We start from the raw sequence: 20860 nt of genomic DNA, 5'->3' as shown, positions 1-20860 counted from the left end.
GAAGCTGGCAACAAAGGTGCTCACAAATCAGAGTTGCCTATTCTTTCTTTTGTCTCTGAGATCCCTTGGCCACTGGGCTATAGAGCCAGACACACCTTCACCGCTTGATCAGGGTGAATATAGTCCCGTCTCTGGGCTCAATGTTTCCATCTGTAAAATGGGGATAGCAGTGTCTGCCTCCCAGGGTCCACATGAAAGCCAAGTGAGGCCCTCTGAGGGAGAGCTTAGCGGGAGGTTGTCAACATCAGGCTTCGGTCAAACACCAGACAGAAAGAAAATGAGCCTTTTTCTCCCGGAGGACTTGAGTTGTGAGCCAGGTTGCACAATGTAGCCAAGAAACCACGGGCTGGATTCTTTGGTCTAAGGGTGCCAGATAAAATACAGGACGCCCAGTGACATTTGAATTTTAGAGAAATAGTGAATCTTTTTTTTCGTATAAATATGTCCCACGCAGTATTTGGGAAGTATACTAAAATTTATTGGTTGTGTATCTGAAACCCAAATCTAACCAGGCATCCTGTGTTTTTATGTGGTGATTGCAACAATCCCTGGAGGAGGAAATGGCAACCCACTCCAGTGTTCTTGCCTAGAGAATCCCATGGACAGAGGAGCCTGGCAGGCCAGAGTCCATGGGATAGCAGAGTCGGACACGACTGAGTGACTAAGCACACAAGCACTCTGACAATCAACCTTTGGCCACAACCTGAATGACTGTACAGAACTGATCAGGAGGCCTTCCAGAATGCTGTCCATTCCAGTGGGCCCCGTTTGGGCTCTGGCATACAGTAGGTACTCAATGAATGCTCCCTAGAGTTCCTCACTCACAATGTGTGTTAGTTGCTCAGTCGTGTCCAACTCTTTGTGACCCCATGGACTGTAGCCTGCCAGGCTCCTCTGTCCATAGGATTTTCCCAGGCAAGAATACTGGAGTGGTTAGCCATTCCCTCCTCCAGGGGATTTTCCCGACCCAGGGATCGAACCCCAGTCTCCTGCACTGCAGGCAGATTCTTCACGTCTGAACCACTGACAATAATAAGTGAAATAAAATCTGCAGTTTCTGACTGGGATGATGAAAATATTCTGGAAATGGATAGTGATCATGGTTGCACAAGATTATGTATCTACTTAAATCCACTGAACTGTACACCTAAAAAATGGTTCAAATGGTAAACTTGATGTCACATTTTACCATGATAAAAAAAAGAAAAAGAAAAAAACCCATCTTGCATTGTGTTAGGGGAAGCAGTGGGGTATTGGGTTCAGAGTCTGGCTCCACCTCCTTCCTGCTGTGTGACCTGGTGTATGTTGCTTAATGTCTCTGAGACTGTTTCTTCATCCACGAACCAGAGTCATGGACTATGTGCTTACGCAGGAGAGTAAAGTAGATCGTTTACCTAACTTACCCTAACAACGCCAGATACACTGCAAAGCCGTGCTGTTAACCCCGCTGCTAATTATTAAGCTTGGATTTCCTGATGCTCGCTACTCATCGGGGCACATTAACTCACTGAATTAACCTCACTGCTGCGAAGTGGGCATCTTTTCCATTCCGATTTTACAGGTGAGGAAACTGAAGCTGTAGGGGTTGCGCTCCCCAGCCAGTAAGTGGTAAATTCGAAGCCACCCCTTTCACTCTGCCTAACCAAGCCAGAAACGAGCTCTGCCTTCACTTCCCCCACCCCAATCCCAGAGGGCAAGAGACAGATGGAAGCAGGGCCAGGGGTGGGTGGGCGTGAGGGGAAGGTCTCTGACCCTGCTCCAAGGTCAGCATGAGCTGTTCCCTGCTTGCAATGTTTGCCCATCTCTGTCATCCAAGGCAGGAACAGGCTGAAGGTCGTTCAGGGTGGACCTCAGGGGTGGCTCAAAAAAACAACCGTGGGTGAAGGGTGGGGGGCAGAGAGGTCACAAAGGGGGAATGGGGGACGGGAGCAGTGAGCCCTGAGATCTCAGCATGTGTGTCTGGGGACAGACAGCATCTCTGAGCCTGAACCTCTGTGTCCACAAGATGGTCAATCTCATCGCCAGACTCCCAACCACTCCAGGGTCTCTGCTTCAATCCAGATTCCACTCCCCGTCCCATGAAATCTACATTCCCTTCCCTTCCGTCATTCCTAACCTCTCACCTCCCTGGCTGCTCTGGGTTGTGGTGGGGAAGTCAGGGGTGGAAGAGAGGTTGGTATATCCCTTCCATCTCTACTTTCTGCCTTTGTCTGGAAGATCTCCATTCATTCATTTTATTATAAAAGTTGAGATATTTGGAAAAGAAAACACATAACAAAAAACTGAGATATTCACATACCATAACAGTCACCCTTTTCGAGTGTACAGTTCAGACTTCCCTGGTGGTCCAGTGGTAAAGACCCCACACTTCCCTGCAGGGGACCCAGGTTTGATCCCTGGTTGGGGAACTAAGATCCTGTATGCAGTGTGGTGATGCCAAAAATAAATAAATAAATGAAGTGTGCAATTCAATGAGTTTTGGTATATTCGCAAAGTTTGCAACAATCACCATTATCTAATTAGAGAACATATCATCAGCCAAAAGGAAACCCCACACCCTTTAGCCCTCACTCCTATCCCCTTCTCCCCAAGGCAGGGCAACCACTGACCAGCTTTCTGTCTCTTTGTTGCTGTTCAGTCGCTCAGTCCGTGTCCGACTCTTTGTGACCCCATGGACTGCAGCACGCCAGGCTTCCCTGTCCCTCACCATCTCCCAGAGTTTGTTCAAACTCATGTCTGTTGAGTTGGTGATGCCTCCAACCATCTCATCCTGTGTCTCTGTAGATTTCCCAATTCGGCACATTTCATGTGACTGGAATCATAACATGAGGTCTGTTGTGGTTGCTCCTGTCATGGTTCACCCCTGTTGCAGTGTTGCAGCGTGTGTCAGTGCTTTGTTCCTTTTTTTTTTCTCCTGGATTTTTTTGTGTGTGTGCAGCTTGTGGAATTTTAGCTCCCTGACCAAGGATTAAATCCAGTGAGGGCTTGCTGTCCTAACCTCTGGACCACTAGGGAATTCCCAGGGCTTCGTCCATTTTATGGCTGAATGATATTCCACTGTGTATGGACATACATAAGGCATTGGCACCCCACTCCAATACTCTTGCCTGGAAAATCCCATGGACGGAGGAGCCTGGTAGGCTGCACTCCATGGGGTCGCTAAGAGTTAGACACGACTGAGCGACTTCACTTTCTCTTTTCACTTTCATGCATTGGAGAGGGAAATGGCGGCCCACTCCAGTGTTCTTGCCTGGAGAGTCCCAGGGACGGGGAAGCCTGGTGGGCTGCTGTCTAGGGGTCACACAGAGTCGGACACGACTGAAGTGACTTAGCATAGCATACATACACTATATGGATTTATTTATTCATTCATCAGGTAATAGGTATTTTTTGGCTGTTTTGCACTTTTTCGACTATTATGAATAAAAGTACTATTAGAGGTGTGTACAAGTTTTTGTGTGAACCTGTTTGTAGTTCTTTTGGGTAGAGACCTAGGAATGCACTTGCTGGGTCATGTGGTAACCTTGTTTAACTTGTTTTTTCCTCTTCCAATTTTATTGAGGTAAACTGGACAGAGACATTACTTTGCCAACAAAGGTCCGTCTGGTCAAGGCTATGGTTTTTCCAGTGGTCATGTATGGATGTGAGAGTTGGACCGTGAAGAAAGCTGAGCACTGAAGAATTGATGCTTTTGAATTGTGGTGTTGGAGAAGACTCTTGAGAGTCCCTTGGACTGCAAGGAGATCCAACCAGTCCATTCTGAAGGCAGTCAGTCCTGGGTGTTCTTTGGAAGGACTGATGCTAAAGCTGGAACTCCAGTACTTTGGCCACCTCATGCGAAGAGTTGACTCATTGGAAAAGACTCTGATGCTGGGAGGGATTGGGGGCAGGAGGAGAAGGAGACGACAGAGGATGAGATGGCTGGATGGCATCACCGACTCGATGGACGTGAGTCTGAGTGAACTCCAGGAGTTGGTGATGGACAGGGAGGCCTGGCGTGCTGCGATTCATGGGGTCGCAAAGAGTTGGACACGACTGAGCGACTGAACTGAACTGAACTGAAACTGGACATACAATACTGTCTAAGTTGTACGGCATAATGATTTGACTTACATACATCATGTAAAGATTACTAAACACCCACATTTCATATAGATTCAAAATTAAATGCAAAAAAATATTTCTTGTGAGGAGAACTCTCAGGATCTACTCTCATGATAACTTTCATATAATGTGCGTGTGATGTGTGCCTGTGCAGTTGTGTCAGACTCTCTGCAACCCCGTGGCCTGCAGCCCACCGGCTCCTCTGTCCAGGGGATTTCCCAGATGAGAGTAGGTTGCCATTTCCTCCTCCAGGGGATCTTCTCAAACCAGGGATCAAACCTGGATCTCTTGCATTGCAGGCAGAGTCTTTACTACTGAGCCGCCAAGGAAGCCCCCACATAAAATGTACAACAGGGTTTGTTTTTTTTTTAAACTCCCACTTTTACCAAGGACCCACCAACGTGGGCCGAGATCTCACCAAAACCATGAAGAAGGCGGCCCCTGGTCATTACCAAGAAGTCTACACCAGCCTGGGCAGCAACTTCCACGCCAACAAGCGTGTAGGCCAGGAGATAGCCCTGATTCTGGCAGGAAGCTCAGCAACAAGATCAAAGGTCGTGTTGCACATCTGATGAAGCGGATTCAGAGAGGCCCGGTGAGGGGTGTCTCCATCCAGCTGCAGGAGAAGGCAGGAGAGGGGAGAGAGAATTACGTGCCTGAGGTCTCAGCCCTGGACTAGGAAATCGCTGAAGTAGATTCTGACGCGAAGAAAACCCTGAAGCTCTTGGAGTTTGGCAGTCTGTCCAAACTGCAGGTCACTCAGCGGGCTATAGTTGGGATGAATTTAGAGCTGTTTGAAGTTTTCTGCTGTGCTGAAATATTTTCATTAAACCTCGGACCAAAAAAAAAAAAAATTCCCAAGGTGATTCTTTTTTTTTTAATTGATGTACAGTAACTATCTACTTTTTGAGGAATTGCTAAACTGTTTTTCAGAGTGGCTTCATTCATCCTTTTTCCTACTCAGTATAAAAAATGTTTTTTTTTTAATAAAAGTAATATTGTTTACAATATGTTAGTTTCAGGTATGCAGCAAAGGGATTCAGTTGTGTACTCATCTTTAAAAAATATTTATTTATTTATTTATTTGGCTGCACCAGGTCTTAGTTGCGGCATGTGGGATCTAGTTTCCTGACTGGAGATTGAACCCGCGTCTTCCATACTGGGAGTGCAGAGTCCCAGCCACTGGGCCACTAGGGAAGTCCCCCTGTGTGTCTTCTGAGTCTTTAATGTGACAGATTTCTGGGGATTTAGGAAAGTGCTTGGGAAATCATTTGATTGATTCCAAAATGCTAAATAAATAAATCAAGTTAAAAGTAATTTTTTGATGAAATCGCTACAGGATATACCCATATACCAACTAGGCAAGACCAGTGCAACTCCTCATAGGAATTCGATCTAATAAAGGATATGGGGGACTTCTTTGTTGGTACAGTAGTTAAGAAGCTGCCTGCCAATGAAGGGAACACGGGTTCGATCCCTGGTCTGGGAAGATTCCACCTGTCTCGGAGCAGCTAAGCCCATGCGCCACAACTACTGAAGCCCGTTGCACCCAGAGCCCATGCTCCGCAACAAGGGAAGCCATCGCAATGAGGAGCCCATACACCGCAAGAAAGAGGAGCTCCTGCTTACTTCAACTAGAGAAAGCCCGCTTGCAGCAATGAAGACCCAGCACAACCAAAAATAAATACATTAAAACAAAAAATCAGGACATGTGCACATTTTAACATGCTGGATGTGATGCCAGTGAGGCTGGGATCAGGTGTGTGTGCTTAATTGCAGTTGATATGATAGGCAAGATGACTTGGGGGAGGAAGTCAGAGTAGAACATAGCCCCTAGAAGCCCCACCTAGGTTCAAATCCCATCTCTATGCACTTTGGGCTTTGTGATGTCTAGCAAGTGACTTTAGCCTTCTGGGCCTCAGTTTCTTTCTCTTATAATAGGAGCATGACAGCATCTGCCTCAGGGGGGGTTTGTAAAAATGATATATTACTTTAGATTTTTTTTTTCTCCCTGATTTACCGTATTCGTGTCACCAAATATTAAATCTTTGTACCATACCTAGTCCTGTGCCAGGCTATGCCTGGGTCCACAGTGGTGATGAAGCCCTGTCCCTGCCTCCGGGTCTCAGAGTTCAGTGGGGCGTGGGACAGACCCATCCCCAGACAGTGATGACCCAGAGTGGACAGGGCTGGGATGGAGGCTTCCTGGAGGGCTTCAAGGAGGGCTTCCTGGAGGAAGAGACATCAAAGCTGAGACGTGGAGACTGGGGATTGTGTCAGTCTTTTCTGGTTTCTAGCCCATGACCTCTTTCAAATCCCTCTTCGTTATCCGTTCAAAATGTAGTAAGATCTAACACCTGCATGGTGATGAGTCAACCCATGAAAAATGAAGCTCATGATTACACAGGGCGTACTGAGTCTTTGCCAGCCTGTGGACCTATGTCTGCCTGCCCTTCGGCTTGGGCTTTTTCACCATCCTCCAGGACTATCTCTATAGTATGGCTGGATAGGCATCAGGGAACCAGTCCCCCAAGTCTGAGCACCTTGCGATCTGAGAACCAACTGTGTGGCCACAGGGACTTTGCCACCTCCCAGTCTCTGAATCTGTACACCCCAGTCCTCCCTTGCCCTGGGAAGGATCCTTACGTGGCCTTCAGAGGAACTTCTCTGTGTTCGACGGTGCTAACGACTCGCTGTGTTGTCTTCACGACTTGACCAAACCACGGTACTCCTCTGATGATGGGAAGGAATTTGATAGGGCCTGGGGCCACCTGGGCTGGGGCTGGCAGTGCCCAGAAGAGGAGCAAGGGTGCAAACATTTCCATAACGGGAGCCCTTTAGGATGAGATTCCCGGGATGGGAAAGGAGATCCTTGACTGTGGTTCTGGGTGTCATGGCATTAGAATGCAGCGGAGGGTACCAGAGCGACCAGATCGTTTTTACCATGCTGCTAATTGCCTTCCTCTCAGCACTAGACTGGTTCCCCGCCCTTTCTAGGCGTGGTAAAAGCAAACTAGCCAATCCCGAAGGATCTAGAGTGATTACGTCATCAGTTGCTAGTGCTCCTCTGGGCAGATTGCCATCCACTGGACCAACCTTTAGAGAGCCCTGAGACCCGCCCAGGGCGGGTGGAGATGCGGGGGCACTTGGTGGAGAATATGAGATCCAGGGCACAGAATGGGCCCCAGAACTCTCAAGGGTCTTCTAAGCCTGTGCCGGGGCCCGTGCTAGCTTTAGTCTTCCAAATCTCAAATTCTCAGTGTCCCATTCCACTTTTACCGCCCCAAACCATGAAGAGAGCCACCAATAGGACCAAGACGGACAGAACGAGCTTTGTGGTAGGGTGGGTCCGGAGGGGCACTCTGAAGGTTCCTTTCTGGGCACTGAGGACAGCACGGGGCCTTATTTATGCTGGGAGTGTGGAGGGGTAGGGGGTGGGGGTCAGGTGAGTCTCCCTTCCCTTAAGCCCTCACCTGACCATCTGCCTCCCTGTGCCCACCCACCTCCTCCACTTCCACCCCTCCTTGGTGGTGGTGGGATCAAGTAGGGCACAAGCATGAAGCCTCAGGCCCAAAGCATTTTGTTGTTCAGCACCTGCACCTCTAAATTTCCCTGACTGGTAGGGACCTCAAGCTGCTATAGTCCCTTCCCAACCCAGGGGACAGCCTTCCCCCTCTCTCTGTGGTCATCTTCCCTCAGGGGTCTCTCCTCCCAGCCTTGGGTGGGCGGGGGCGGGGAGTGGGTTCTCTCAGTAACATTCAATAACTCACTAACTTAGGACTTTCCTGGGGGTCCACTGGCTAAGACTCCATGCTCCTAGTGCAGGGGGCCTGGGTTCGATGCCTGGTCAGGGAACTAGATCCCACATGCTGCAACTGAAAGACCTGGCACAACCAAATAATAAATAATTATTAAAAAAACTGACAAACCCAACTCACTAAGTCAATTCACACTGTGTCCCCAGGCCATCTCTACTATCCCCTCTCCCTTCTTAGCCAGCCTCTTCAGCTAAAATGACTCTTCCTCCCAGGGTCTGGGGTCCTACAGTCTGCCGCCACACACCCGCACCTTTATCACATCCAATGTCACTTTCAGACTAGCCTTCCTATTCCCCCATCTTTTTGCATCTGGGAGACTCCCCCAAACTTCCCTGGATGCTCCTCTGGGATTTTAATATCATGGCCCCCAGTGTTTTTTGGAGAGAGGTCTTTATTTTTTTGCCACACATTGCAGGATCTTAGTTCCCAAACAGGGATTGCACCCAGGGCCATGGCAGTGAAAGCACGGAGTCCTAACCACTGGCCCGCCAGGGAATTCTCTAGAGAGAAGTCTTTGCAACCTGTCAAAGGTACAAAACCTCAGCTGCGAGACTCCCGACGTGTGCCCCTCCAAGAGATCCACCAGGAACTCCCTTCTCTCTGTTCCCCGGCTGTCCAAGCCTCCAAGGCCCCTGTAAACACTCCATCTGCCCTTATGTACCCTCTTGGCTACTCAGAAGACAAGCACCACCCCCTTCCCTTCCACTACATCAATCCCCCCCCCGGGGCTCCCGTCCAAGGCGTCCCCCCTCTTCCGCCCAGCTGTCTTTGACTGCTAGTGAACCCTGGCAGCTGGGAGAGGGTGGCCCTGGCCCCAGACTCCAGGTTGGCTGGCCTCATGCCCCCACACCCACGTGTCAGCCTTGGGGCAAAGTGGGGTAGTTGTGAAAGCGAGGCACAGACACTGCCATGGCAGGATTGCAACAGCCCTCTGGCCAGCTCTGTGCTGCCAATCCCTGTCGGGGGGCCCCATCTGTTTCCTCTCTGAGCCCCCAGTGCTCCCCACATGTCCACCCAAATGCCCCTGCTCCCCACCCCATCCCGCGAGCACCAACCACTGCAGTCTGCCTGCTTCATCCTCACCTCAGCTATCCGAGTTTCTGTTTACACATGGGGCAACTGAGGCGCAGCCAAGAACATTCAGTGGCTCAGTGAGAGGCTAAGGGTCCTCCCCTTCTTTGTCCCTCAGCTTTTCCCTCCTCTTCCCGGACTTCAGGCTGTCCCTCTGGATTCCTGCTGGGGTCAGCCTCCACCCCCACAGCACCCCCATCAGCCTCCTTGAGGGGGAGGCTGCGGTGAGGCGGGACACCCTCTGTGCTTAGCTGGCTTCATTAGGGAGAATTCAAGATTCAGGTCTTCAAGTGGACATATGGCTGATGCCCCTGCCCTCATTGACATCTGGGGAAACAGGCTCAGGGGGCTCGGCCCCAGTCCCTGGACGCACAGTGTGAGTCAGCGGAGTGAACAGGAAACGTGGGTGGGACTAGGCCCCCTGCCTCTGAGTCCCCAGAAAACCCCCAACCCCCCACTCAGTCCCAAGGGTGAAGCATCTGGTGGCGGGGAGGGGCTTGATTCCATCAGGACAAACAAGGCAACTCCCGAGAAAACTCTGAGTGGAGTGCAGTGTGTTGGAGCCAAAGCAGGCAGAGGTCAGCCTGGGAGATACAAGTCCTGGCCTGTCCCCTGTGGTGGGGAACCCTACTCCCTTCCTCGGAGAACTAAGGGCGTGGGAGAGGACAGCGTTGGCACCTCCAGGCTCCAGCCAAGCTTCTCTGAGTGTGATTTCCAACCAGCTCCTCCAGCCCTAAACAGCTGGGGCCTGTTGCAGACCCTCAATGTGCCTCTCTCTGCAGTCTGCACCCAGCACCCAGTAGGCTTGTCAGGGTAGACAAGATGCCAAGCACCCGCTTGGAGGAGAGAAGGAACAAGAGGAAGGGGTGAAAGGCAGAGGGTCTATGTACAACAAAATGGTGGCGAGGGCAAACCCAGATGAAGGGAAGAAAGAAATGTCACACCAGGGGCAAGAGAGGGCTTCCCAGGAGGTGCAGTGGTACAGAATCTGCCGTCAATGCGGGAAAAACGAGAGTCGCAGGTTTGATTCCTAAGTAGGGAAGATCCCCTGGAAGAGGAAATGACAACCCACTTCAATATTCTTGCCTGGAAAATTCCATGGACAGAGGAGTCAGGCGGGCTACAGTCCTTGGAGTCACAGAGTTGGACATGACTTAGTGTGTGTGCGCGTGCACACACACACACACACACACAGAGGCAAGAGAAACCAGAGAGTGAAAAGATGGAGGAAAAATGGAAGACAGAAAAACAGAGACAGAGGCAGGAAGGAGGAAGAATCAGATCAGGCAGGTGGGAGAATAAGAGTGGGGGGAAAAAAAAAACCTGAAAATGGCTAGATTGAAAATTTTTTTCATTTTTAGCTACACTGGATCTTTGTTCTGGCAGAAGGGCTCCGGAGCATGCAGGCTCAGTAGCCCATGTGGGATCTTAGCTGCCCAACCAGGGATGGAACCGGTGTCCCCTACATTGGGAGGTGGATTCTTTACTGCTGGACCACCAGGCAAGTCCAGAAAATGGCTCAGTATTCACAGAAGTGGTCTGAAGTCTTTTGAGTCATGAGGCAGATATTGTGAAGCCAGGCCAAACGAGGCTCAGTGAGGTTGCTCTTTTTGCCCAGAGTAGTCAGGGGCAACCAAAGGGTTTAACCCACTGGTGGATTTGTTCCAGAACTTTGTCTCAGCAACAAATTGGTGAGAATTAAGGAAGAGAGTGAGCAGTTGTGAGTAGAGATGGAGGAAAACGGGAAAGACTTAAAAGGGGATTTGCGTGAGTGCTAAGTCACTTCCTATGGACCATAGCCTGCGCCAGCCTCCTCTGTCTATGGGGTTCTCCAGGTAAGAATACTGGAGTGGGTTGCCATTCCCTTCTCCAGGGGATCTTCCCCACCCAGGGATCAAACCCATGTCTCTTGAGTCTCCTGCACTGCAGACGGCTTCTTTACCACTAAGTCACCGGGCAACTCTAAAAGGGGACAGAAGGAAAGAGACACAAAGAAAACAGGCACACACAGGCTCAGGAGGCAGGACAGTGCGCTGTGTAGTCAGCAAGGGGAAAAAATGTGAAACAGGCTTGAGCTGTGACAAATCATACACGGATGCCCAGCAGCTGCCATGAAGCTTGATAAATCTTTATTAAGCTAGGGCCCACCAGGAGAACAGCTGGGGCAGCGGCAGGGCCTCCTGCAGGCTGGGGGCACCAGAGGCTCAGGGTGGGAGTAGGGGGCCCCCCAGGGCGATGCCCCGGAGCTCAATGATTCTCACTGGGCGGAGAGGTGGGGCTGGGGCGCAGAGCCAACTGCACCTTCTCCACCAGCCCGGCCCACTGGCGCTGCATGTCTTCCACCAGGGGCTCGAACCAGCTCCTGAGGCGGGCCTGGAACGCCTCGGCCTGCAGGCGCATCTGGCTGCCCTGCTCCTCAACCTTGGCGTGCACCTCCTCTAGCTGCTGGCGTATCTTGTCCAGGCGGTCCTGGGCCCGGACGCCCACCTCCTCCAGGCGCCCGTGCAGCTTCTGGCGCCAAGCCTCGGCGCGCTCCATCAGCGGCTGGCCAGCCAGGGTGCTCAGGGTGGCTGCCCGCGATTGGCCCTGCTCCACCAGGGGCCCGAGGCGCTCGCGGATGGCGCTCAAGCTGCGCTCGGCGCCCTCACTGGCCCCAGCTTGGTAGATGGCCAGGCGCTTCTTCAGGTCGTCAGCGTCGCGGAGCAGCCGCTTGCGCAGCTTGCGCAGGTGGGAGGCCATGCGTGCCCGCAGCTCCTCGGTGGACTGGCCCAGCATGGCCTGCACCTCGCTTCGGTACTGTGCCAGGCGGTTCCGCAAGTCCTCCATGTCAGAGCCTAGCCGGGCCTGGGCTGCCTGCAGCTCCTTGGACACGCGGGCCTGTGTCTCCTGGGCCATGGGACCTAGCTGTCCCTCTAGCTCCTCCTTGTAAGCCTTCACCTCCTTCATGGTCTCCTCCATCAGCGCCCTGGGGGCCAAGCGGGCAGGAATGGAGAGAAGAGGTAGGGATCCTGAGCTAGGGTGATGGAGGGAGAGATGAAGAGGAAGGTGCCAGACAGGAAACTCCGAAGAACAGGATCAGAGAGAGGGAAAGCCAGGAGCTCAAGAAGAAAAGAAAGCAAGAAATGAGCAGAGACTAGACCCGCCCCCCCCCCCAAGTGTTGGTGATGGGGACGGAAAGAATCCCAGATCAGAGGAAACTGGGGTCCCGAACACACTGCCCACCGGAGGGATCAGGGGCCAGGGCGGAGGCACTCACGTCAGTTCCTGAATGACCTGGGTGTTGAGCAGCTCCTCCTGCACCTGGTCAGACAGGGTCTGCACCCAGCGCAGGTAATCCCAGAAGCGGCCCAGCGCCTGCTCCCAAGGCTGGCTGTCCTTCCCCCGGGGCTGCTGCGGAGTCAGGGGCTCCTCGGGCCCCAGCTCTCCCTCCATATCCGCCTGGCATCCTGCACACAGCAAGTTCACCGCGGTCAGGGTCCTCTGCCAGCTGGAACCAGCTCACACACAGTACCCGGTACAGAGGAGATGCTCCACAGAGGCTGGTGGGCTTCTTTAGAGCACTGGGGGGTGGGGAGGGAGTGGAGAGACGCCCAGCCTGTTTAATCACTTGACAAGCATGGATTGTGTGTGGTCCACGCTGGGGCGATAGGGAATAAAACAGCCCCAGATTGAGAATAATCACCGCTGACACTTAGCTCACTACCTGCCTGCCAGCAGTGCGCTAAAAACTCTCATTTTAAGGATGGGGAAACTGAAGCTCAGAGAAAGTAAAACTGCAGCTCAGAACCACGGAATGTCGGAGAGACCTCAGACCTGGGGAGATAGACCAGCAGAAGAGAGGATCCACGGACGACGGACGGGAGGAGGGCAAGCTGAGGATGGGAGGGGGTGGGGCAAAGAACCTGGGCAAGCCCCGCCCCCATACCTGCCAGAAGCGCGACCACCACGGCAACCCACAGAACCTTCATCTTCTGGCTTGCGATTGGCCAACCTGAAGGAGGGAGAAATTGTCACTTATCCCCGGGGTGGGGGGGACCCCCTCCCCCTCAGAGCCCCGCCCCACCCGGTTTTAGCTTTCAAAGCCTCGCTCCCAGCAACATCCTAATTCAATTCCAAATATTTACCCAGCGACCCCTTCATTGTCTATTTCATTCCCTCATTGTCTTCTCTTATCTCCCCATCCCCAGGTCTGCCGCCGCCTAAATTCCATCCCTCTCCCAGGGTTCAGATTCCACTCACCTCGCCCTCCCCTCCATCCCGGAGTTCCCGGAGAGCCCCGGCTGGACTTTCTAAAGTTCCGACCTCGCATTCCTCACTGTATCTTCCCATTCTCAGCTCCAACTCTAAAAGCTGTCTTCCGCATATTCGCTAATCTAATCCTCACTTAGAAGTACTTCAACCCACGCTTTAGCTACCGTGCCGCCACCCCTGACCCTCCCCTTACCGATCTTAGGACGATTGTGGGCACCCAGTAGGTGCTCAATAAACGGCAGTAACAGTTAGTGGGTTTTTGCTATCTCTCATCTGGTTTTTCCTGCAGGTCCAGCTGCTCCCGTGAACCCACCTTCCTGTCCAAACGGAATGCGCCTGCTCCCCACCCCTCTAGGTCCAGTCCCCTGCCTCTGGTCTCCTCTGCTCAAGCTTTTGTCCTGGTCCGGGCGGCGTCGGACCGTCACCTCGTCCACCTCCCCCGCAGCCCGTCCCCCACAGAAGCCCTGAGCTGGTCTCCGTGCTCCTCAGCTCTGCCTCTCACCGCGTTCTTCGCCTCCAGAAACCGCGTCCTTCGCCTCCGGGGTTGAGTAGGGACTCACGGATCCCAGATTCGTCCAATTATAGGGCTCCCCCCTGGCCCGCCCACTCCTCCTGAGCTGGGGCAAGCTGGGCCAGCCCCCTCAGGTCACGAGGTGGGCTGTCCTCCCCCATCACACACAGCAAGGAGGGGAGCGGGTGGGGCTTGGAGACCTGGCAGCCCCCAGTCCCAGCCCCCGGGAAAAGATGACTTCTCACCCAGTAACTCAGGCGGCTTCCTCCATTCTGGGGGGTGGGTGAGCTGGTGAGGGCTGGGACAGTGGGCATGGAAGGGGCTGGAACAGGCCACTGCCCACAGTACCCATCCCCTCCCCCTCTTTTCTAGCGGATGGATGAATAGAATTTGGGGAAAGGACTGGGGGCCTGAAATCCCTGGTTAGAGGAAGAAGGGGGTTGGGACTCTGGGTAGGGAGGGGGAAGGGAGCTGGCTGGCCCAGATAGAAATGGGATAGGAGTTCTGGGGACAGTGTAAGGTATCTGCTAAAAGCCCAGGCTTTGAGAGTGCAATCTGGACTTTAACATGAGCTCCCTCCTGGGCTGTTACCTTGGGCACAGGACACTGCCTCTCTTGAGCCCCCTTCCCCAGTTGAGACCTGAAAATCCAGCATTTCTCCCCAACTGTGTATTGTTCCTTCAGTGGGGCTTGAAGCATGGGTGTTGCCTGCTTAGGACTGTGGACTCCAGAACCAAACTGCTCAGGCCTGAATCCAGGCTCTGCCAGTTGTCAGCTGTGTGACCCTGAGCCAACGACCTAGCCTCTCTGAACATCCAGTTTCTTGGTCCACACAACCAGGAAAAGAGTTGCACTTAACACCGTCATTCGGTGAAGCAACAGGCTACTGTGTGTACTGAGAACAAGTAGGGTTAGCTGGCAAACAGTGGCCCCATGCTGGACTTCACTTGTGTGCCGGGCCACAGTGAACACTCCTGTCCCTCCCTCCCTTGCAGCCCTGTTCACGAACCCCAGATGTTTAACAGATGGGCATCCTGAATTGAGAGTGTTGTAGCCACTGCTCTCTGCTCTCCGGGAAGCAAACTCACTCAGAAGGACAACGCAAATAGTGGAGTGCAGTTTATTACACCGGCGGACCCAAGGCAGAGTCTCCTCTTAGTTAAGGACCCGGCCAGTTTTTGTGACAGTCTTATATACCCTAAGTGTACGTGCTCAAACCCTCCTCCCCGAATTCCTCGAAACTAGCCTGGATAATGTAAAGGGGCTAAATCATGATTCATATATTAGTCCAGACAGCTAATTAGGCTAACATATATCAATAGGTTTTGTGCAGATAACAATTTGTTTTGCTCTGGGGTAGATTAGTATATTCTTTTCGGCGACAGAAAGTCCGGGTACAGGTCCTGGAGTCCCTTTATCCGGGGGTTCTGTTTTTCAGTTGGAATGTTGTTTCTATAGATTCCGGGCACATAGCTCAAAGTCCACTGGGAGAATACTCAGGCATGTAGTCCAAAGTTTACAAGAAGTCTAAAATGGGGTCCCGCAGCCAAGATGGAGTCCGCTTTGCCCACTTTCCTCTTTCATTCCTCTCTCTTGATGCTCCTAACTCTCAGTGGGAGCATCGCTCATAGGAATATATTGTATCCTAGGCCTCCTAATGCCGATCTGGGGAAGTGAGGTTAGTCTCTGGGATACAAAGTTAACAACACATTGTAAAATGTAAGGTCCACATAACAGAACTATTAAAATGACTATAATAACAGTGAGCACAGTTTTCCACCAATCACCCTTTACCCAAGATAGGACCGAGGTCCAGAAGGGAATATTTTCATCTGACATTGCTTTTACTTGGTCCCTCATGTCACCCAAAGCAGTCGTTACATTGCCAGATAAATCAGGAATGCATACACAACGTTCAGCCTTAAGTATGGCACAGGTTCCATACACAGCATTCAACCTTAAGTATGGCACAGGTTCCTCCCTGCGCGGCAGTGAGTATGTCTAATGCCATTCTATACTTGATTTTTGTTTTCTTGCTTGATGCAAAAAAATCCCATAGGCATATCACCCCTCCGTAGAGGTGATACCCGCCATGGGAGCCCGTCCATCACAGATAGAGGCATGGCGCTGGACTGGCTCAACAGCCTTGTGCCCCTCTTTAGAACAAATCCCAAATACCTCACCTCCTCCTTGCAGATCCGAGCCTTTTTTTTTGAGACCGGGTAACCAGCCTCCATCAGCAGTCTCAGCGAGGCCTTGGTTCCTTCCCAGCAATCATCCTTGTTCTCAGCGGCCAGGAGCAGATCGTCCACATATTGCAGCAGCCAACAACCAAACTTTTCTGGCTGAAATGTGCCTAAGTCCAAAGCCAGGGCTACTTCAAAAATGGAGAATTTTTAAACCCTCACGGGAGGTGGGTCCAGGCTAGTTGTTGTTTGGCGCCCCCTGTTGGGTCTTCCCACTCGAAAGCAAAAATTGGTGGTGATACCTGGGCTAGGTGTGTACAGAAAAAGGCATCTTTTAAGTCCAGACAAGTATAGAACTTTTGCATTTGGAGGGAGGAGGCTGAGTAAGGTATATGGGTTTGGGACTGTGGGGTTCAGGGTCATGGCAGCTTGGCTGACCAGCCTGAAATCTTGTATTGGCCTATAGTCCTGTCCCCCTTCCTTTTTAACTGGCAGGATTGGTGTGTTTCATTCTGATTGGCATTCAATCAGGATGCCGGCCTGTTTCAGTCTATTTATATGTGGCAGTATGCCGAGACGAACCTCCAGGGGCAATGGATACTGGCATTTTCTAACCGGGGTGGCACCGGGCTTAAGTTCTATTATTATTGGAGCGTGATGTTTGGCGAGCCCAGGGGGGTTTCCTTCTGCCCAGACCTCCGGCAGTTGTTGAGCCAGTGTTTCCTCCCGGCCATTCATCCCTCCCCCATTCATCTTGTGGGGTAACTGAGAGGGAGAGTAAGTAAGTAGCTGGGCCCATGTGCAGAGTAGGGCGTTCGTCGGGGGAAAAGGTCACTTGTGACTCCAGGTGAGAGAGTAGATCTCTTCCAAATAGAGGTACCGGGCATTCAGGGATATATAAGAACTCATGAGTCACTTGGTGCCCTCCTCTGCCATCTGGCACTTTCGGGGCTTACAGAATTGTTTAATCATTTCCTTTCCAGATATCCCAGTTATGGCAATGGCCTTTTTCAAGCGAGGTGCCATGGGTTCAGTTACTACTGACAATCCTGCTCCGGTATCCACCATGAAGTCAGTGAGTCGGTCCCTTACTTTTAACGTTACCACGGGCTCTTGTGGACCCGTGTCTCTGAGCCCCAGCATCCCTATTCAGTCTCTAGTCCGTCAAGGCCTTCCACTGTACTGGTTGATTCCCAGTTTTTAGTGGTTTTAGGACATTTGTTTTTCCAGTGGCCAAACCCTCGGCACCAGGCACACTGATTGGGCTGCAGCATGGGCCTAGGCTTTCGTGGGGGTCTCCTGAGGGAGTGGTCTCATCTCCAGGAGGGAGGGGCTTTCGTGGGCAGCCCAGCAGGCCTTCCCGAGGCCGCGGCTAGCACTGCAAATCTCTGATCTGCTCTCTTAGTGTCTTCCCTCCGTCTTTTTTCAATTTCTTTCTTGGCTTCCACATGTCTGTCTCTGAATACTTTCTTTGCAATTTCAATTAGTTGGGAGCTGGACATTGATAATACTCCATCCAGCTTCTGGAGCTTTCTTTTAATATCAGGATAAGCCTGTGACACAAATGCTGAGTTTATAACGATGTGGGAGCTCCTGGCCTCGGGGTCGATCGGCGTACAGAGTCTATAAGCCTCACACAGTCTTTCATAAAATTCAGAAGGGAGCTCGGCCCCTTGTTGCACTACTCCGGCAGGTTTTGCCATATCCATAGGCCTGCGGGCTCCCCTTTTTAGTCCCTGTAGAATGGCTGTACGGTAGGCTTCTCCCCTCATCTGTATTATAGTCTCAGTTAGGTCTGTCATAGGGGAGGGTTTGTTCCACCCACCTTTGTGGGTTTACAGTTCCATCTGGAACCATTTCTAGCAGCCATTTCTTTGCTTCAGTAAGAGTTCTATACTGCTCTTCGGTACTGAAGAGGGAAGTTAATAATTGGATAATATCGTCCCATGTCGGTCTGCGGGTATAAAAAATGGTTTCCATCAATCTAATCATGTCCTGTGTCTCCTCTGGATATGGTGGCGTATATTTTTGCCAGTTCAATATATCAGTAGACAAAAATAGTTGATCGTAGTAGGCCACGGGAGCCTGATGATAATTACCGTCTTGCCCCTGTATGTGGGCCTGCTGGACTTCCTTAAGGGGCATCTGAAATGGTGTCTTTTCTTCTAACTCCTTGGCGGAGCACAGTCTTCGTTTAATTCCAGTTGGATTAATTGGATATCCTTTTTGATCAGTATTCATGTTGGGGGGGGCAGCGTTGGCGGCGGGTAGAGCTTAGGTTGTGCCTCTGTGGCAGGAGCTGAATCCGGAGGGCGGTATCCAGTGGTCCCTCCCACTAGGGTCGGAGCCTGCTGGGGTGGCGGCTCTATGACCTCTGGGGGTGCTGAAGGAAGGGCCAGGGACAGCGGTGATGCTGGAATGTCCTGTGGCCTCGGTCTGGTGGCTGTTAAGGCCCCCGGCCTGGCGGACACATTTGAGGGCAGGTTCATCATCCAGTACAGCGGGGGAGGAAGTTCCTCATTTGGATCCTGTAGAATCTCTTTTTTATCATCAGTTTCTGTGTCTCTTTCCTTCTCCATTTTGAATATAAAATCGTGGCCATGGTGGGGGAATCTTGGGGCAGCTCTAGCCAGGCATATGTATGGGAACTGGTCGGGTGTCCAGGTTTTCCCATGACTATCACATAGGCTGCTTTTATTATTTTCAAGTCCATTGTGCCCTCTGGTGGCCAGCCAACTCCCATAGCAGACTATTCGACCTTGAAGAGGGTGCACAGCTGGCCAGGTGTCATTTTTACCCCATAGTCTCCTCTGAACCCCTTTTTGAAACTTTTGATCATATTGTCCAGTATAGTTGCCTTAGATCCGTTTCCTCCCATCTTGCCTACCTTTCCGGGAGTGTTTCTTCTCCTGTTGGCGGAATTTCTGGTACCCCAGATACTTCTGATATTTCCACTCGATGAAGCACTTAAATTGCCTCTCGGCTTCTTCCCTGATAGGATTAAAAAGGGCTTTGCTGGCCAAGTCCCAGAGGGAGAGGGGAGTCCAGCGTGCTTTCTCCTGTTGTTTTACGTGCTTTAGCCAGAATATCACTTTGTCTAGGACCACTTCTCCTGAAACTTTAAACGCCTTCTCCGCCTTGGTGAGCTTGATCGGGTGTCAACATAAGCACAGGCGAGTTAAATAACCCGCATCCCAGGTGATCTCCAGAAAAGCCAATTCGTACTCACTCATGTATTTCCCTTTCTCTGCCTGAGCAAGCTTGAGGGGATTGAGACTTTCACAGTAGATGGGACACCTCCTGGGGGAGGGCAGAATACGTGCACACAGAGACCAAGTTTCTTCCCCCAGTAGCCCTCTTGCGATTGCCTGGTAATAATTTTCCCCAAGACACCACCTCCTAGATGACATTCACAATAGAGTCTTCCTTAAAGCCCTGTCACATCTGTCAACCTGTACCCGACAATCGCAGTCACTCTCATACATCAGTCACCGTAGGTCCGTGCACGTCTCTAATCTCTCTCAGGGGGCTGAGCAGGCTCCCTCTTCCACCCTATTGGGTGGGACCCTCCTTACCTGAGCGCTCAGTTTCCTCGCTGCCATCCACTACTTGCTAACATGAGAGGTCTGGGCGTTGAAAGGCAGAATCGTTCCAGAGGGGTGAGGCAACCTCACCCCTCTAGGTGATTCAAGGCGCAAGGCCCCGGAGTAGCTCCAAATGGAACTTGTCTCCTCAAAGTGAGGAGCTTCCCGGCCAGTACACCAAAAATGTTGTAGACATGCTCTCCGGGAAGCAAACTCACTCAGAAGGACAACGCAAATAGTGGAGTGCAGTTTATTACACCAGCGGGTCCAAGGCAGAGTCTCCTTTTAGCCAAGGACCCGGCCAATTTTTGTGGCAATCTTATATACCATAAGTGTACATGCTCAAATCCACCTCCCCAAATTCCTGGAAACTAGCCTGGATAATGTAAAGGGGCTAAATCATGATTCATATATTAGTCCAGACAGCTAATGAGGCTAACATATATCAATAGATATTGTAGAGATAATTTGTTTTGCTCTGGGGTAGATTAGTACATTCTTTTCGGTGATGGGAAGTCTAGGTACCAGTCCTGGAGTCCTTTATCCAGGGGTCTGTTTTTCAGTTAGTATGTTGTTTCCATAGATACCGGGCACATAGCTCAAAGTCCACTGGGAAAGCACCCAGGCATGTAGTCCAAAGTTCACAATAAGTCTAAAATGGAGTCCCACAGCCAAGGTGGAGTCCCCTTTGCCCACTTTCCTCTTTCAAGAGGAGATTCAGAGTTGAGGTGGATGGTAAAGTCACCCTGAAAGAACTGGAGGAGTTGGGATTCACTCCTGGTCCTTTAAGGAGGTGAGGACTACTGGATTCCATGGGGCTGGGGAGGCTGGATGCCTGGTCCCAAGAAGGGACCCTCAATGCCAGCCTGTCCTGGGTTGCTGTCAGCCTGTGTGCTCTGGCCTCAGAAGGTGCTGGCAGGGAGTGGGTGGAGTGGCTTCTCTGGGCTATAATGGGTCATCAAGGGCCAGCAGCCTCTTTGCCCAGACAGTGTGTGAGATGAACTTTCAGTTCCCCTGTCTGGAGAGGGGTTAGCGATGTCAGCTTGCCCGAGCCCTAGGGGTGCAGAACTGACGCCCCCACCCTCTCTCCCGGCCCATGAGTCAGACTCCAGCCCACCCCTCCCCCACCCCATGAGAACTAAATGATTCCAAATGATTTCCAGGTGCTCAAATGCTTCCTGAAGTTTCTTGAAAGCTTTGACCTTCTATTATAATCAAGTCTTAACACCCCTTCATCCCCTGCCCCTTCTGGAGCCTGGAAAGACCCGAGTCCCAGCTCGCTGCTTCCCCACACCCGCTTCAGTTCACTGGGACAAAGTCTTCTGCAGCCTTGCT

At 51.7% G+C, this 20860-nt stretch overlaps 1 protein-coding gene across 4 annotated transcripts; it reads right to left on the bottom strand.

Moving 5' to 3' along the window:
• Positions 1-11106: 11106 nt before the first annotated feature.
• On the bottom strand, positions 11107-16075 carry APOE (apolipoprotein E). 4 transcript variants are annotated; one of them, XM_055551922.1, is made up of 4 exons: positions 15939-16075; positions 12919-12984; positions 12250-12439; positions 11107-11958 (listed from the first exon to the last, which is right to left on the bottom strand). In XM_055551922.1, the coding sequence occupies exons 2-4, from the start codon at positions 12959-12961 to the stop codon at positions 11241-11243; spliced, it is 951 nt and encodes a 316-aa protein (XP_055407897.1). In that variant the 5' UTR covers positions 12962-12984; positions 15939-16075; the 3' UTR covers positions 11107-11240. The 4 variants fall into 4 exon arrangements, with proteins under 4 accessions (XP_055407897.1, XP_055407896.1, XP_055407899.1 ...); XM_055551921.1 differs by lacking the exon at positions 15939-16075 and adding an exon at positions 13747-13788; XM_055551924.1 differs by lacking the exon at positions 15939-16075 and adding an exon at positions 13438-13496.
• Positions 16076-20860: the final 4785 nt, after the last annotated feature.

This window comes from Bubalus kerabau, chromosome 17 (genome assembly GCF_029407905.1).
Source record: "Bubalus kerabau isolate K-KA32 ecotype Philippines breed swamp buffalo chromosome 17, PCC_UOA_SB_1v2, whole genome shotgun sequence".
NCBI lineage: Eukaryota > Metazoa > Chordata > Mammalia > Artiodactyla > Bovidae > Bubalus > Bubalus kerabau.
The sequence above is the reverse complement of the archived record's forward strand: the minus strand, read 5'-3'. Positions and strand labels throughout refer to the sequence as shown.

Excerpts from the sequence above, each read along its gene's own strand:
- APOE (XM_055551922.1), bottom strand. The coding sequence starts at position 12,961 with ATGAAGGTTCTGTGGGTTGCCGTGGTGGTCGCGCTTCTGGCAG. Across the intron at positions 12,440-12,918 it reads GGTGGTCGCGCTTCTGGCAG|GATGCCAGGCGGATATGGAG; the intron begins GTATGGGGGCGG and ends TGCTGTGTGCAG. Across the intron at positions 11,959-12,249 it reads CAGGTCATTCAGGAACTGAC|GGCGCTGATGGAGGAGACCA; the intron begins GTGAGTGCCTCC and ends CTTGGCCCCCAG.